The 14,839-nt window shown below is 35.0% G+C and overlaps 2 protein-coding genes across 8 annotated transcripts in view; one reads left to right on the plus strand and one right to left on the minus strand.

The window, feature by feature from the left end:
• LOC117153221 (zwei Ig domain protein zig-8) overlaps positions 1–14,839 on the minus strand; it is a 176,770-nt gene that overhangs the window by 126,217 nt on the left and 35,714 nt on the right. The gene's annotated exons all lie outside the window — the stretch shown is intronic.
• LOC117153220 (uncharacterized) lies at positions 8,761–14,718 on the plus strand. 3 transcript variants are annotated; one of them, XM_033327051.2, is made up of 6 exons: positions 8,761–8,911; positions 11,015–11,271; positions 11,479–11,742; positions 12,407–12,540; positions 12,623–12,788; positions 13,285–14,718. In XM_033327051.2, exons 2-6 carry the CDS (start codon positions 11,017–11,019, stop codon positions 13,681–13,683), a joined length of 1,218 nt encoding a protein of 405 aa, XP_033182942.1. In that variant the 5' UTR covers positions 8,761–8,911; positions 11,015–11,016; the 3' UTR covers positions 13,684–14,718. The 3 variants fall into 3 exon arrangements, with proteins under 3 accessions (XP_033182942.1, XP_033182943.1, XP_076479068.1); XM_033327052.2 differs by lacking the exon at positions 8,761–8,911 and adding an exon at positions 8,918–9,060; XM_076622953.1 differs by lacking the exon at positions 8,761–8,911 and adding an exon at positions 9,075–9,432.

Raw genomic sequence — 14,839 nt, forward strand, 5'->3', positions numbered from 1 at the left:
TTGAACCTTGATTTGTATGGCCATGAGCTGTGGAAAGAGGAGGGCAAAATATTCGAGGATGCCATAAGTCATGTACTTTGTGGCACGTAAGAACAGTTCGAAGTAACAGCATTTGAATTTGATGGATATGTAAAAATTCGAGTAAATGAAAATGGAAATGCAGAATTAACGATGAAATAATATTTAGGAGCGGTGCTTGTCTATTTACCGTATTTTCATAGAATCGGCAAAGTATACATTTAGAAACGACAATTTTATTTGATTTTGGACACAACACCAATTTCTTCAACCTCTCTACAACATAAAAAATATTGTTGCTTGTAATATTAAAATATTGAAAATATTGAAATATTGTTCGTTTTAACAATTACACCTTTGGCTACACCTAGTAGAACCTTCCCTATTTTATCTATATCACATTAATATACTTCTTTTCAGTCACAAAGTGTGTCACAAAGTCTATCATAAAGTCTTTTTTCCTGTAGTCCTCGATTAGAGTACATCTTGTTGAAACTAAGCAAGTGAAACTTTTAAACGATACCGTACATATACAAACGCTATCGATATCATATCTGAGAAACGAAATCCTTATTACCCTTTTATCCCACGTTTGTCTTTATTTAATACCGAGCAAGAACATCGAAAAGAATGTAAGTCCCTTTTCCCTATTCTACCTGGCACGTTCGCAGCATCGATCGACCCTCTGTTTCTCTTGCAAATCCGCTCTCTTTCTCTCTCTAGCCATAAAAGCGATAAAAGCGTCTCTTTTCTACGAAGTTCGAACTACAATTGGTAAAAGTCGGCCTGGCTGGGGGTAACCTTTCTCGTCTCGTCGTACAATTGTCTCGAACGGCAAGCAAACGGAGTACGGTTTCGAAGGAGCAGAGGATCGGCCAGGGAATAAACGAAGAAGACTCGAAAGGGATGTCTGCGCGAACGGGATGAACACGTAGGACCTCGGGTGGTAGAAAATGTAACGACTTTATTCAAGCCAAGTGCTTGCAATCGCGTCGCGCGTTTCGCGACGACTTAGCGGCAGCTTTTATTGATATTCGAACTCGATATTCGAACATACCGGGCGATTACGAGCCTTCCAGCAGCGTCTCAGGATCACGTTCGATGACCGCGATAACAGTAAACGTTTATTCTTACGCAGTTATCCAGCGCGTGCTGGTAAAGAAAGAGTTACAAAATACTCTTCCAAACGTGGCGCATGCCGGTATTACGCCTGCATCCAACAAGAATTGATGCTCCTTTCACCGGTTCCTGGTAATATCATAGCTCGATGTTCCTGGAAAACGATCCTTCTGGGTACGGTTTCTTTTTATCCTCGCTAATGAATTCCTCGTTACTTCGTGGAAAAAGACAAGCGATAGTTGTTATACAACTGGGACCGGTATATTTGTGGCACGACACTTTTTGTTGAATTTTTTTTAATAATGTGTGGATAATGTATAGTTTGAAATATCGCATGATCACATGTAATTTTGTAATTTAGCCTCTTTCGTGGCACTATATGCAAAAGTCATTGTAATTAATCAGAGTTTTTTATATTAACACATTGATATAATTATTAATAATATTTATCCATAGTGTTAATATTTGTTCTACTTTTCTGCGTTATTTGCTGGGCCTTCTTGATAATTCGTTGATTCTTATTCGTGTCTATCCTCGTTCTTTTTCTCTCTTCTTGTATATCATACGCATATGCATTTGCTTTTTGTTTCGTTTCTTTATCTTCTTCTTTCTTTTGCCCTTTTATTCTTCCGTCAGTTACGTTAATCTGTTATATCAAAGGGTTTACCCTTATAAATAACAAATAAATAAATGAATGAATGAATAAGGAAGCAGAAAAGTAAACGAATAATATAGTGACGAGTACACAACATACTCACAAGCCTATTACAGATAAAAGTATATCTACAGCGAAAAATAAAGAAGCCTAGTAAAAGCAAAAAATCTAGATAATATATCCAGATAATAGTGTCTACATAATGTGTATTTTAATAGCCGCATTATCATAAGGACTCGTTATGCTTATTGAAATATTTTCAAGTCATCTCGAGTGATCAAACGTCTAATCTTAAAATTTTGTCCGTTTTATGATGATAATGTGTCAATGAAATTATGGCTCGATCCGACTTGATAATTATATAGGCTAAGAGACATACATGGTTAACAAATTTACATGCTACGATGACTCTCCTTTTTTTTACTTTCGAGTCGTATTGAATAATCAAATATTAAATGTCTATATGTTGGAGATGTTTACGTATGTATCTTTTGATTCAATTGGAAGTTCCTGATAACGTATACACTCCGAGATTGACAATGTTAAGATAAAATGTGTCGGCTACCCCTTTTTTCACAGCAGCATTCTCAACTTATCTCGAATAATCAGATATCAAACGATATCGTTAAAGTTAAAGATATCATAAAAGATTATTTTTTCTCTATAATAATACCAAGCCGTTTGCATTAATCTCTCGATTTCACAATATTATAAGAATAAAATTCCACTTATCAAAGCTTCAGGGTGTTATAGAAATCGCATCGTATATTCCGCGCCGGTTTAAAGCATCATTCGGCGACCATACGACGATATCGATAAAACGGAGAGGTTGTAAATTCACTTCGTATATAGCGATATAATTTTTCATTGCGCAACGGTCCGATAATTTAGCGCGGCGTTCGTATCATACTGTGACCAATGTTGAGGCGTTTTTTCTCATTGCCTGGTTAATATAGCAACTTGGACCAACGCCACGTAGCACGCCACGCTGAATCATTCATCAAAATCGATGAAATTAAAGATACTGAGGTCGATTAATAACGTTAAACGTATCGATGTCGAGGAAATTTTGAAATTATTTTTTTTCAGAATCGGGGTTATTCAGTGGTTCGTAAAAGTATTTCAATCTGTAAAATGCTAATGAAATTTCAAAATATTTTATATTGCTACGTACATGTTCATGACAATTTGTTATAAATAATCGAACATTTATGAATTCCAATATATTGCGAAAGAACGTTTGATTTCGATAAAAAAAAAGAAAAAAAACTGTTTAACGAGCTGATGCGAGTTTTTTCTTGAGTAATAATAATAATATCAACTTTTTCTTCATTATCTGTAATGAATGGATTAGTCGAATGCCATACGTCAAACGCAGCTGTAATCAGCACTCTAAAGACTTCGATTATGACCACCGCAAATATTCATTTGATTGCAGTTTCCTGTTTTAGTAAACCCTCTCAAGGTTAAACAGAAGAGACTTGCAATGTATATAAATTACGATGTGTGTCTATCAATATGGCACAAGCTCAAGGCCGAATCGACGCAAGTAACGTAGCGCCTTCTCACGATGTACGTATATTACATAATGAGGATGTTTCATGTTTATTCCTTTATATGAACCGAAGGCAACATAGAGCCTAACTATATACTCGCGTCCAGGAATATTCCTACGAATTTGCATTTAAGCGCAAATATTGAATTTTCAAGATGTTCATATCATGTGACTACAATCTAACTCCCGATAAGGCCTAAAGTCAATATTTTCTTTGAAGCGTCGTCACATTCTGTCGTTAAAGTTGTCACGATTAATATGTGCATCGAGGAAAAAATTGATGATAAGTTAGAATGTGTCGCGGAGTGAAACATGTAGTGTAATTTTAGATTTTTAATTATGAAAATAGATATAATCTTCTTAAATACGAGTCTTCATTCAACGATGCATTGATCACTTTAATTATTGCTATGGCTTTCGCCGGTTGTATGATTTCATTTTTACTAATATTTAAGAGGGCATTCTCCTGTAAATGTTGCAAAATTTAAGACAGTTTCAATTATTTGTTCCTTGGTTTTATCTCGCCTGCAATGAACACGTGTTTAGAAATCGTATCTCGCTGACGTAGGTGATCAAGGCTGTCGAGTAGATTGAAACAAAGTCAAGAAGATTCTTAATCAGTATGTTTATCGTTATCGTCTATATCAAACTGAATAATTTGTTTTATTTTTATGACGAGTTTCTCGTACTTTCTTTTATCGAATTAATTACCGAAAAAAGAACGAAATCTCGGAATTTGCAATTGGAACATTCGCCGTTTTGCCAATATTCAACATAAATCATTTATTTTAATTCAGACAATAACGACAAGTATACTGACTGAAAATCTTCTTGATCTTTTTGTTCCAGTCCACCCTGAAAATTCATTGAAATCAAAAGAATTCTTAAAAATCGTTAAATTATGTAACGTCCATAGAAGAACGCTGCCGCAACATTCTTTTCTGCAGAAGACCTGAATACGTGTACATTATTGAAACATGTATGAAAATCGTCTTCATGAAAGCTTCCGAATTATTTTTTCGTGGATTTAAAAAACTTTTTTTTGAATCCGAACCATTGTGCTGTTCCCATATGAAAAACCACAGTCACGCAAAAGTAAAATTTGTCACTCGGTTTAAGGAGAAGGATAAAACTAACTGTAACGATCTATTTTTTAAACTATGCACGTGTTAGTCTACAATAAGAATAATATACTATATTATTGAGAAACAAAAGAACAATGTTCCATGCGGCATATGATCCAATATTTCGTCGGTTATCGTCGATAGTAATTGGAATTTTCGACGACCACGTCAGGATCGACACGATTCGCGGCAAGCGATCGTTGAATAATGTAATTGAAAACTAGTGGACGGCTCTATTTAATCGGCTCATGTAAATAAATCGGCCGGATTGTGATTGGTACGTGCTAGAATTCTAGAATTACGCGCAGCTGTATAATTTTGGTCACGCGCCTGTTTCGCGATTCAGGCCAATCGAATACATTTGGTATTGCCCTTATCGGCGTTTCCTTCAGAACGATTAAAATGGACAAGGATGAAGAACAGTATGCGAGATCGTATACTCCGCTCGGAGATGCGTATTGAGCCATGTGCCGTGAATGCAATCGCTTCCTATCCCAAGATTATGCATAAAAGTGGCTATAAAATTCCATTGCATACGTTCCTTTATCGCGTCGTTTCACTCTGTTTCACCAATAATAATTGAATGATCGTAGTTCCCCGATTTGTCGTCACGTGTTAACAAATTGAGTCTGATAGAGGCCACAGGCTGCACTTGTAACAGAACCAATCTCGTCCCACCTCTCACAACTTCAAGATTCTTTTTTAAACTGTTAACCAGGAAAGACAAATTAATTCATCATTTGACTACTTATTTTTTCGCGTGAAGGTCTTTTATCCTTTTACGTATAGCTTCATTTCTATTTCCAAACGAAGCCATGACAAGGAGACCAGGGAATTTATTGAATTAAAAGAACTACTTATAAAGCCTTCTTTGCCTGTGATGTTCGTTTGCGTGCGTTAAGACTGATTTGACTAAATTTGATTTACTTTTGCTATTACAACTTTCGTTACCAATCATAGGAATTTAAGGTTTACGTACGTGCTGGTTAACAGATTAATCGATAGGTTAATTTTACATGTTGTTTTTACATTACTTTTATTATCAACGTTATGTAATTGCTCTATCAATCCGAATGTTCCTCTTGTCAGTTACACTTTCAGAGATAAAAAAAATAAACAATAGGTTACGCAGAAATCCAAACATGGAATTTGTGAGCGATTGCAGAAAATATGTGAAGCTTCCTTCACATATGAAAAAATCACCGATCACGCGATAAAAATTAAATAGTTTCATATAGTCATTCGCTATTACGAAACCGTACAATGCTATCCATGACGATGATAATGGAGGCAGCGACTTGTATAGTCGCCGCGATCCCTACGGTCAGATGAGGGGGATTTCATAACAGCGCCAATTGACTTCCTTCAACCTCAACACAATAAACGTGTTTGTCGGTTACGTAAACGCTTCAAGTTCGCGTGGGAGTGTCGCTTTGGTAACACTGACACTGCCTCCAATGGAGACCAGGCAACCAATGTTAATCAACGTCGTCTCTATGATCAACAATTCCGCCAGTTGAATTTTATTCTTCGTTATGTAAATTCTTTTATGTATAAGCCACTCAGAAGCCACGTCGATTAACTCCAAAAAAATAGAACAGTAAAGAATTCATCGTTTTACGAATATCGTTCGTTGAAAAGCTTGAGATTTATGATTATTTATGCTACCGTCTTGCTAAGCGTTTTTTTTTAGCAAGTATACTGAGCACTTTTTTGCATTTGTGGAGATTTATTAATGGCACAGAAATTTAGGTACAGAATTAGGTACAAGATATGAAAAGATATATCAAACATCCAAAGATAAAATAAGTTTTTATTTGGAATTCATTTGTTTGCTTGTGTTTGCACGCTAAAGAGATAAATTGGAGTAAAAATTCGCAGTTTAACGATAAATAATCTTCTGGATGTGTTACGGATTGTAAATAGCTTAAGTGATTATACATATTGCAGTATAGCGTTGTTACAAGGAACATTTTAAAACTTTATTAGCATGCAATGAGCAGTTTCATTATCGTTACGATTATCGTGATTGCATGAGTAAAATTTGAAACGAATATGAAAATGTCCATGAGAAATTACCAAAATATTATTAAAATAAAATAGAATATTTCAACAGTCGATTATTCATCGTATTATTAAACCTGAATATTTAATAAGACAATGTTTAATGACACTATTTACATAGACGTTTAGAGTATCAGTTGATAATTTTATGCGTAAGACGCGTGAACTGTATGTTTTATTCATGCTAGTTTTCTTATCTAGTACATTCATAATATTGGCAATAAATGTCTTATAAATACCGTATACATTTGCAAATTTTACCAACGAAATTACAATTAAGGAATTAAGAAAATCTAACAAGTTAATCATATAACCAAAGCCTTCCTACACGATAATTTATTAATCAATAATATCAGTAAATTGACAAGTTACAAGTTGTTGATCAGAGGTCAGTTTTTCACAATTTTATGATTTTTTGGTCAAAGAAGATGATCACGTAGTTTATAAACTATAATTTATTAGGTAAAAATTGACTTGTAACATTTCACTTATTTTATTACAATACTTGTTAATTATACACAAGAATACTTCTTAATATTTGTAACTTGTAATCTGTAACTAATAAAATTTCATTAATAATATTAATCTCGTTATGCGCGACAAGGCTCAGGTAATGCAATTTGCAATTTATAAAAAGTGCTACTTGATAAATTCAACGTAAGAAGTCGACTGAATAATTAGCTGCGTGATGGTTTAAATTAATAGCCATAGGTGCAGCGGCTGCGTGACGAGCTGTATCAATCTCCGTTTAATTTCTTCGCAGTGGATGGATAATCGCGCACTGAATGAACACTACGAATGAGGTGTTTCCAGACGCTGAAAACAACGCGCATTTTATCGTTTGCTCTAATCGAACTCCCCCCATCAAAATCGAGGAAACAATACGATAGAGGCATCCCTATAAGGATGACTTCTGCACTATCTTATCATGACGTGTGCCATCGTGAATCCTCCCATCGATGCATTAAAACTCAGTACACTGAATTCTATTGTTATTTCGCAACACTCTTTTCGTAATGAACCATAATAATACCAGCATAAATTACGGAAATAAAGAAATCTCTTGTCTGCTGATACACGTAAATCCCGATCCACGTTTAGACTTATATATTTTTTTTTTTATTTAGTTGTTTATATTCACAATTTGTCCAATTTGGACATTTGGTAGAATTTTTTGGCTGTTTGATTATCATGTGGGTGGCTACTCCCAGCGGGATACCAGACTTATTTTTCAATCGAAAATACAAAAATAGATAAAATGCACATAACGTAGAATGATATGCGAAACATCTAAAATAGAATATTAAAAAGTCTTTTTTTTTATATCTTCTTTATTTTTTATACCTTCTCCGTCTATCGAACTGCGATCGACCCGCTCATCAATATTTATGACATCTAACAGGTAGTATTTCCGCCTAGATTCTATATTTTTAATTATACGAATAAAAATATGAATTTGCATAAATTTCCGCGGTCCGTTCATTATGCTCGTTATTAGTTATCGACGCTGATTCACGAAAATATTCGAATATTTATCACAGATATATAGAAGATATATATAATATAATATATAAGATATATATAATATATAATATATAAGATATATATATATATATATATATTGTAACATGTGATTAATATTAATAATTTTGTTAGTAAAATGTAAAACCAATCTGAAAATGTATACAGAAGTTATCAGACGTTTATTGTAAAAGTGTACAACATGAACAACATGAATGTTGAACGTATAGCAATTTACCAAATTATTTATACACTTTCCTTGGACGATTTTTTATGAATATAGGCATTACGTGCATTTATCAATGCAATCCTGATCATCGTACCTCGTTACAGTAATGTTAAACATGTTTCGTATGTAATGCATCGAAAGAAAGTTTTTATGAGTGTTCGAATACTTTCGTCAGCCTAAGTCTGCATCTTGTTCATATCAAAATAATTTGCTCCAGATACGTCTTGCCTACGCTAGAACATAAAGGTTAACTGTAAGAGGCATCCGAGATAAGAGTCCAGTTAGAAGCTGAAGAAGTGATACGCTTCTCAAATATTTAGAAAATTGTGATTATCTCCAAGTTATCCGAAACAATGATTTTTCAAACAGCACTGAATCCGAAGTGGCCATGCTATTCGTCGAGCACATCTTATTCCGCTTAATTCTTATCAGACAGTTTTCACGATAGATGACGTTCACGATCCGGGCAAATTCTGATTGGAGCATAAATAATGTGCGATTGGCCGTATAAAACCTGACACGTCTATTCCGCGTAGCTCACTCCGTATCAGACCTTCACGGAGGCAAAGTAAAGTGATTATAGTTTCGTGTACGCGCCTTAAATCATTTGCTTCAATCTCTCGCAGGTTAGTGTCCGATGATAACCTACATTTTTCGTGGTTTCTTCTTTCGTTACGTTCTATCGTGTTGTATTTTGGTAAAGTAACGCGCGAGATTCATCAGTGCAAGGTATTACAAAAAGATTTACGAAAAACGAGTGAAACTAGTGAAACAGGTACGAGCGAAAGCAATCGTGTTTGCTTTTTTACGACTCTTGTGCTCTTCCAGTTTGTTTAATTCACATCACTCTCGAGTTTCTTATTCCGATTGCGTAGAATATCTGGCATGCAAAATATACACAGTGTACGATATAGTGGAAAATCAACGAATGACATTAAACGACGAAGAATGCAAAATTTGGCAAAACTACCGAAGGTTCAGATAATGTCAAAGTAATATGATGGCATTTGTGAGCAAACGGAAGGAATAAAAACAGTTCTAACGTGTTCAATGGAATTTTAAAACGAAAAGAATTTATTTCCGTTCTAATTGCGTGATTAATGTTTATGTATCACAGCCTGTCGACAGCTTCATCAAACCGAAACTAGTAAATAAATTATTAACATATATTAAGACGACATATATTAACATATATTAACATATATTTAACGATCATAAGTGAGCATCAAGCTTTCTTAATTTTGTCGAATTGTGAAACTATTTTCTGAAAATATTTTATGCTGTGGGCTGTTTACGGAACGGTTGTGAGTCATCGCTAGTATAAGACATCGTTTTATATTTATATATGTACAGTGCCGAGAATAGTTATAGACTCAAATACATTCTCTACGTCATTTCAATTCAATCTTTTCAATTCAATATTTTCAAGAAATCATTGATCACGCCTGGATATGTTAAATGAAATTAATTTTGTAAAGGACACATTGAACGCTACAGGATATCAGGAGATGTTATATATATATATGACTGTGACTGTTTGTACAACATATATATATAACATCTATATAAATATATATATATATATATATTTATATACAGTGTTGTAAATAATAACAGACTCAAATACATTTTCTGCGTTATGTATGTATATGTTCGAACTAGAAAAAAAGTAAGAACCGGATTTCTAAAAGAGGAACGTCATAATCGTTTGCCCTCGATTTCTTCGTTCCTCTCCGCGAGAATAATCAACCGTGCGATTCATACTAAGTGCCCTCGCGTGATCTAAAAAGCGTTCGATAACCTCGAATAGTGGCACAGTTATTTTCAATCCTTTTCAGTTAATCGATATCAAAACGAAATTCTATCGATATACGCAACGAATTATGTACTTTTCCAAACGTTCTCTCTTATCTTCCACTTCGACTTTCGCACCAGCACATTCCACGTGATCGTTGAAACTTTAGTTAAATACACTTAGTTAAAATCCTCTGTATCCATGGCCATTAAAAAGTTCCGTGTACACTATTCGACTTCTGATTTAAATCTCTCGAAACGTTCGCGAACTTGCTGGTACAAAAGTTTCTCGTTTTTCGCGAATGTTGATCGTGGCCAAAGACAAAAAAAAAAAAAAGATTAAAAAATGGTAAAAAGAGAAGAAATGAAAAAAAGGAACGCATTCTTTTGTTCGCGTTCCAGAGAGACCGGTCGTAAATTTCCTTAAAATACCACGATTCGATCGTGTTCGATGGAACCTTCGGCAGTGAAACGTGCTGCATCGCGCTGAAACCGCCGAAAGGGGAAAGCAGGAGGCGGGATGAAAAGGAGACGCCTCGTTCCATTACGTTTCTAATTGAAACAGCGATCTCGAACGCGAGAAACGATCCCTGTGAATATCGAGGCTCGAAGAGGAAATCGTCGAGTCGAAAGGGAGTACGAATCGAAGAAAGAGAGACGAATGTAAATATATATGCATATATTATATATTATTATATATATGCATATATATATATGTATATATTTATATGCATATAAAGAGAGGAAAAACAGATGAGAAGGTTAAAAAGAGTAGAAAGGAAAGGGAGATGAAAAGAAAATGAAAGGAAACCGCGATATCGTAAATCTGGCCATGAGCAATAAGTTACTATAATGGATCGTTTCCGTGTTTCCTGACGCTCCACCAAGAACAATGATTCGCCGATGAAATTCTGCAATTCCGATTCCAATTTCAGAAATGGCCCACGAGACCCTGACATGGCTGAACGCCGATTTCGCCGAGAGGGTCCTACGATTCGCCGAGCTCGACAGTACCATCAATGTGACCGATATAATTTCGAAACCTGCGACTGCCGTAGGTGACAACTACGCTAGTGATCTAGTTAGAGTGGTGGCGGAGTTCACGCGAAATGAGGGCAAAACTAAGGTCAAAGAAAAAAAGTCGCTTTTGTTCAAGTTCGAGCCGATAGCCGAGGGACCAAGGAAAGAAATGGTAAATACTTACAAATGTAAATTTTTCAAAGATACTTTCCTAAGTAACCGAACAATAAGCTTTCTAATGTAAAAAACTATCTTTACGATCTTTTAATTATTAAAAATGGTAGAGTGTGTGTGGGAAGGTTGTACTTATAAAGAATGTGGATAGGCGACTTCAGATCTTATATTATCTCACGACAGATATTTCTGAACGTTTTCTAAGATCATGGACATACAAATCTTCGACTTTGAAATCTTCATGATGACAAATACACTGCGAAAGATGAACAAATTGTTAGGCAATCGTTTAAGTGCGCAAGCTTATTACATAAGAATGGAACGACCGATGTGTTTGATACTGGAAGATCTGGCTCCACTAGGATTTCGTATGGCCAATCGTCAACTTGGTCTCGATATGGATCATTGTAAACTGGCTGTTCAAGGATTGGCGAGATTCCACGCTGCATCGGTCGCCTTATGCGAGAAGGTAATGATTATGTCGAATGATAAGTTTCAATTTCTAAATCGTAATTAGCTACGAATGTTTATGCATGTTAGTATCTTGTTTGTGAATACGATTAAAAGAATATGATATTGGCAGAAAATTGTATCATCTATCAAATATGACAAAGGGGTATCGTAATTTCTATATTTTTACATTTTTGCATCTTTATTCCCATGGACGCATAAAGATTTGCAATTTGATCGTCATATTTACTATTAATCTTTTCAATACTCACTAAAGTAACATAGTTAGAAAGCCATGATTTGATTATTTATATGTATCTATACGTTTCATGTATATTTCAATTTGTCTTATTGTTCTTATATTAATCTTTAAATCACATCTGACTGCTACATGAAACAATTTTTCGAACCACGACTACTTAAGGCTACATCACAGTGTGAAAGGTACTTCTCTTATAATTTGATTTTCAATTACACACCAAACAGGTCATTAGAATCAATAGTAAAATTTGTATAAAATATCTTTCCATTAGGCCCAGATACCAACAAGCTAAAAATGTATTTTTTATCAGCTGCAATATTGACTAAGCAGTAAAATGGTTAAGCAAATTAATTTTTCTTAATACTAATTAATATTGATATTGAAACTGTGCTAAATACTTCGATAATCTGTGCTTCCGTAGGAACCAAAACAAAAAAACTTATATTGGAGAGGAATGTTTCATGAAGCAAGTACAATGGACATAGTGAAATTCTTTAAAATCTCGTGCACCTCTCTTGCAAATGCAATGGAAAGCTGGCCACAAAATGGAAAAAGGTGAAACTAATAAAAACACGTAATTATTATACTATTGGAAATGAATCGATGACGACGTGTCGAAAGTTCCTGATGTCTCCAGGTACGCGGAGAAAGTTAAAAACTTCTCTGAGAAAATGTTTGAAAAGGGCTTGGAGTCAATGAAACGCAAGGACGATGAGTTCAACGTCATTAACCACGGTGACGCATGGACGAACAACATGATGTTCCGATACGACAAAAACGACAAACCTATCGATCACATCTTCGTAAGTAACTACACATACCTTTTAATACATATTTTAAATACATTATCATCATTTCACGTTACGCACTATGTATTCGGTTATTCAATTCGACGATTCAATTCAACACAGTGAGATTACTAATTATTATTAACACTTTCCATTACATAATAATCGTGTTGCATAACGTACTACGTTGAATTAATTCGACAACACGGTATTACTAAACATTTATTTTAACGCGAGAGGCCGAGAAGCAGCGAATCGAAAGATCCTGATTTCACGTTGGTGGAAGACGCTGCATTATGAATAATGCAATAAATCCCATTCGATCGCGTTTAGGTACATTCCCCACCTGTCCCGTGGAGACGAGGGCCTACGGGCACAAACTCTCGACTACGATGATTTCCTAAACACGAACCCTCGCATGCTTCTTTCGTTCCTCGTCGCGTTGCACAGATTTCATTTCCAATTCAATTCGTACCGGCTCACATCGATCGAAATTCGATCGACATTGCAGGTGGATTTCCAAATCCCTGTCTACACTTCACCGGCAATCGACCTGCTCTACTTCCTCAACACTAGCGTCAACGAGGAAATTTCCAACAACGGTACCGATTCTCTAGTCGAAGAGTATCAGCGAACTTTGGTTGCCACCATGAAGCAAATCGGTTGCAAAACGCAACCGCCTACCTTGAAGGAAATAAAGAAGTACATAAGCGAACGACTCGTATACGGAATGATATCATCGATGAACACGTTGCCGTTCGCTTTGGTTGCTAAAAAGGATGCGCAGAGTTTGGACAGCTTGCTGGAAAATATGGACAATTATCATCATCCTGGATACAATAACCCGCTGTTCCAACGGATATTATTGAAACGATTAGAGACATTCGAAGCAGCAGGCTTATTAGACTAACATATAAAGTCTAAACTAGGATTTTGATTATATACAACTACGACGACCATTTTCGGTGAAATATTTTTTACAAATGTTTTTTACCGTAGGGAATTTTTTAATATAGAAGTATTTGAGTATATTAAAAGTATCTCATTTAGTTTGTTATTGAAGTTTCATATTTCGCGAATGTTTTAATTAGAATTATGCATTATCTCTGTTTAAATTTGATAATTAGTCGTATGTACGTACATATGTATACGTTGTGCGCTGTTGATGGAAGCAATGAGAGAAGAAAGGGAGAAAGTAGAGACGAGCTTTAAACTGAAAAAAATTTCCATTAATTTTCTAATTAATTATATGGTACGTGAATTCTTTTATATAGCATGCCCTTCTTGATTTTTATTCTGCGTCAGGTTCTCGTTGCTGCCATTACGCATCAACTTGGCTGTCGAAATTCTCCGTTATTTTCGTTTGACGGTACTAGACCGCAGAAGGTTGGGCAGGAAAGGGTTAGCTAACTGCATATTGTATTTGGGTATTACGTTGTTGGTTGTGGAATCGCGGTTTGTTGTAAATTATAGTCATTCCGACGCTGTAACGAGCTTACAATGGTACTCGTTTGTCATTATTTAGTTGAATTTCAACATTATCGTTACAAGGCTCATGAAACCAAAGTTCAACGTCTTTCGTAGGCAACGTAAGATAAGATTGGTCGGTTTAACGACCAGTAATTCAATTTACGAAATATTTTTTAGTCCACCAGTCGATAGTACAAATTCAGCAATACAGTATCATAAGTTTCGTCGAGTGTAATATAATTAACATGGTATTAAACTAGATGTTAAATACTTCAAACTCGTGCAATCGATAGCGAAAACTAAGACAAAATGATTATTTTTGTTTTTCGTGTTGTCTAATTGTCAACGTAGCAAGTAACGAATCAATCACTTTATACTTAGTATATTATCAACACTGACATTGTTTCTCTTTGACTACGACAAAAAAAAGAAACAAATAACGAATAAAATAAATGAATAGTATCCACCTTGCTCATTCATCGTTATATTTTATTTGTTTCAAAAGAAAGAAAAAAAAAAAAGAAACAAGAAAGGGAATGAAAAGGAAGAAGGCAATAACTTTGCCCTGATTTAACATATGAGATAAGCCCTCAATG

This window comes from Bombus vancouverensis, chromosome 11 (assembly GCF_051014615.1).
Source record: "Bombus vancouverensis nearcticus chromosome 11, iyBomVanc1_principal, whole genome shotgun sequence".
NCBI lineage: Eukaryota > Metazoa > Arthropoda > Insecta > Hymenoptera > Apidae > Bombus > Bombus vancouverensis.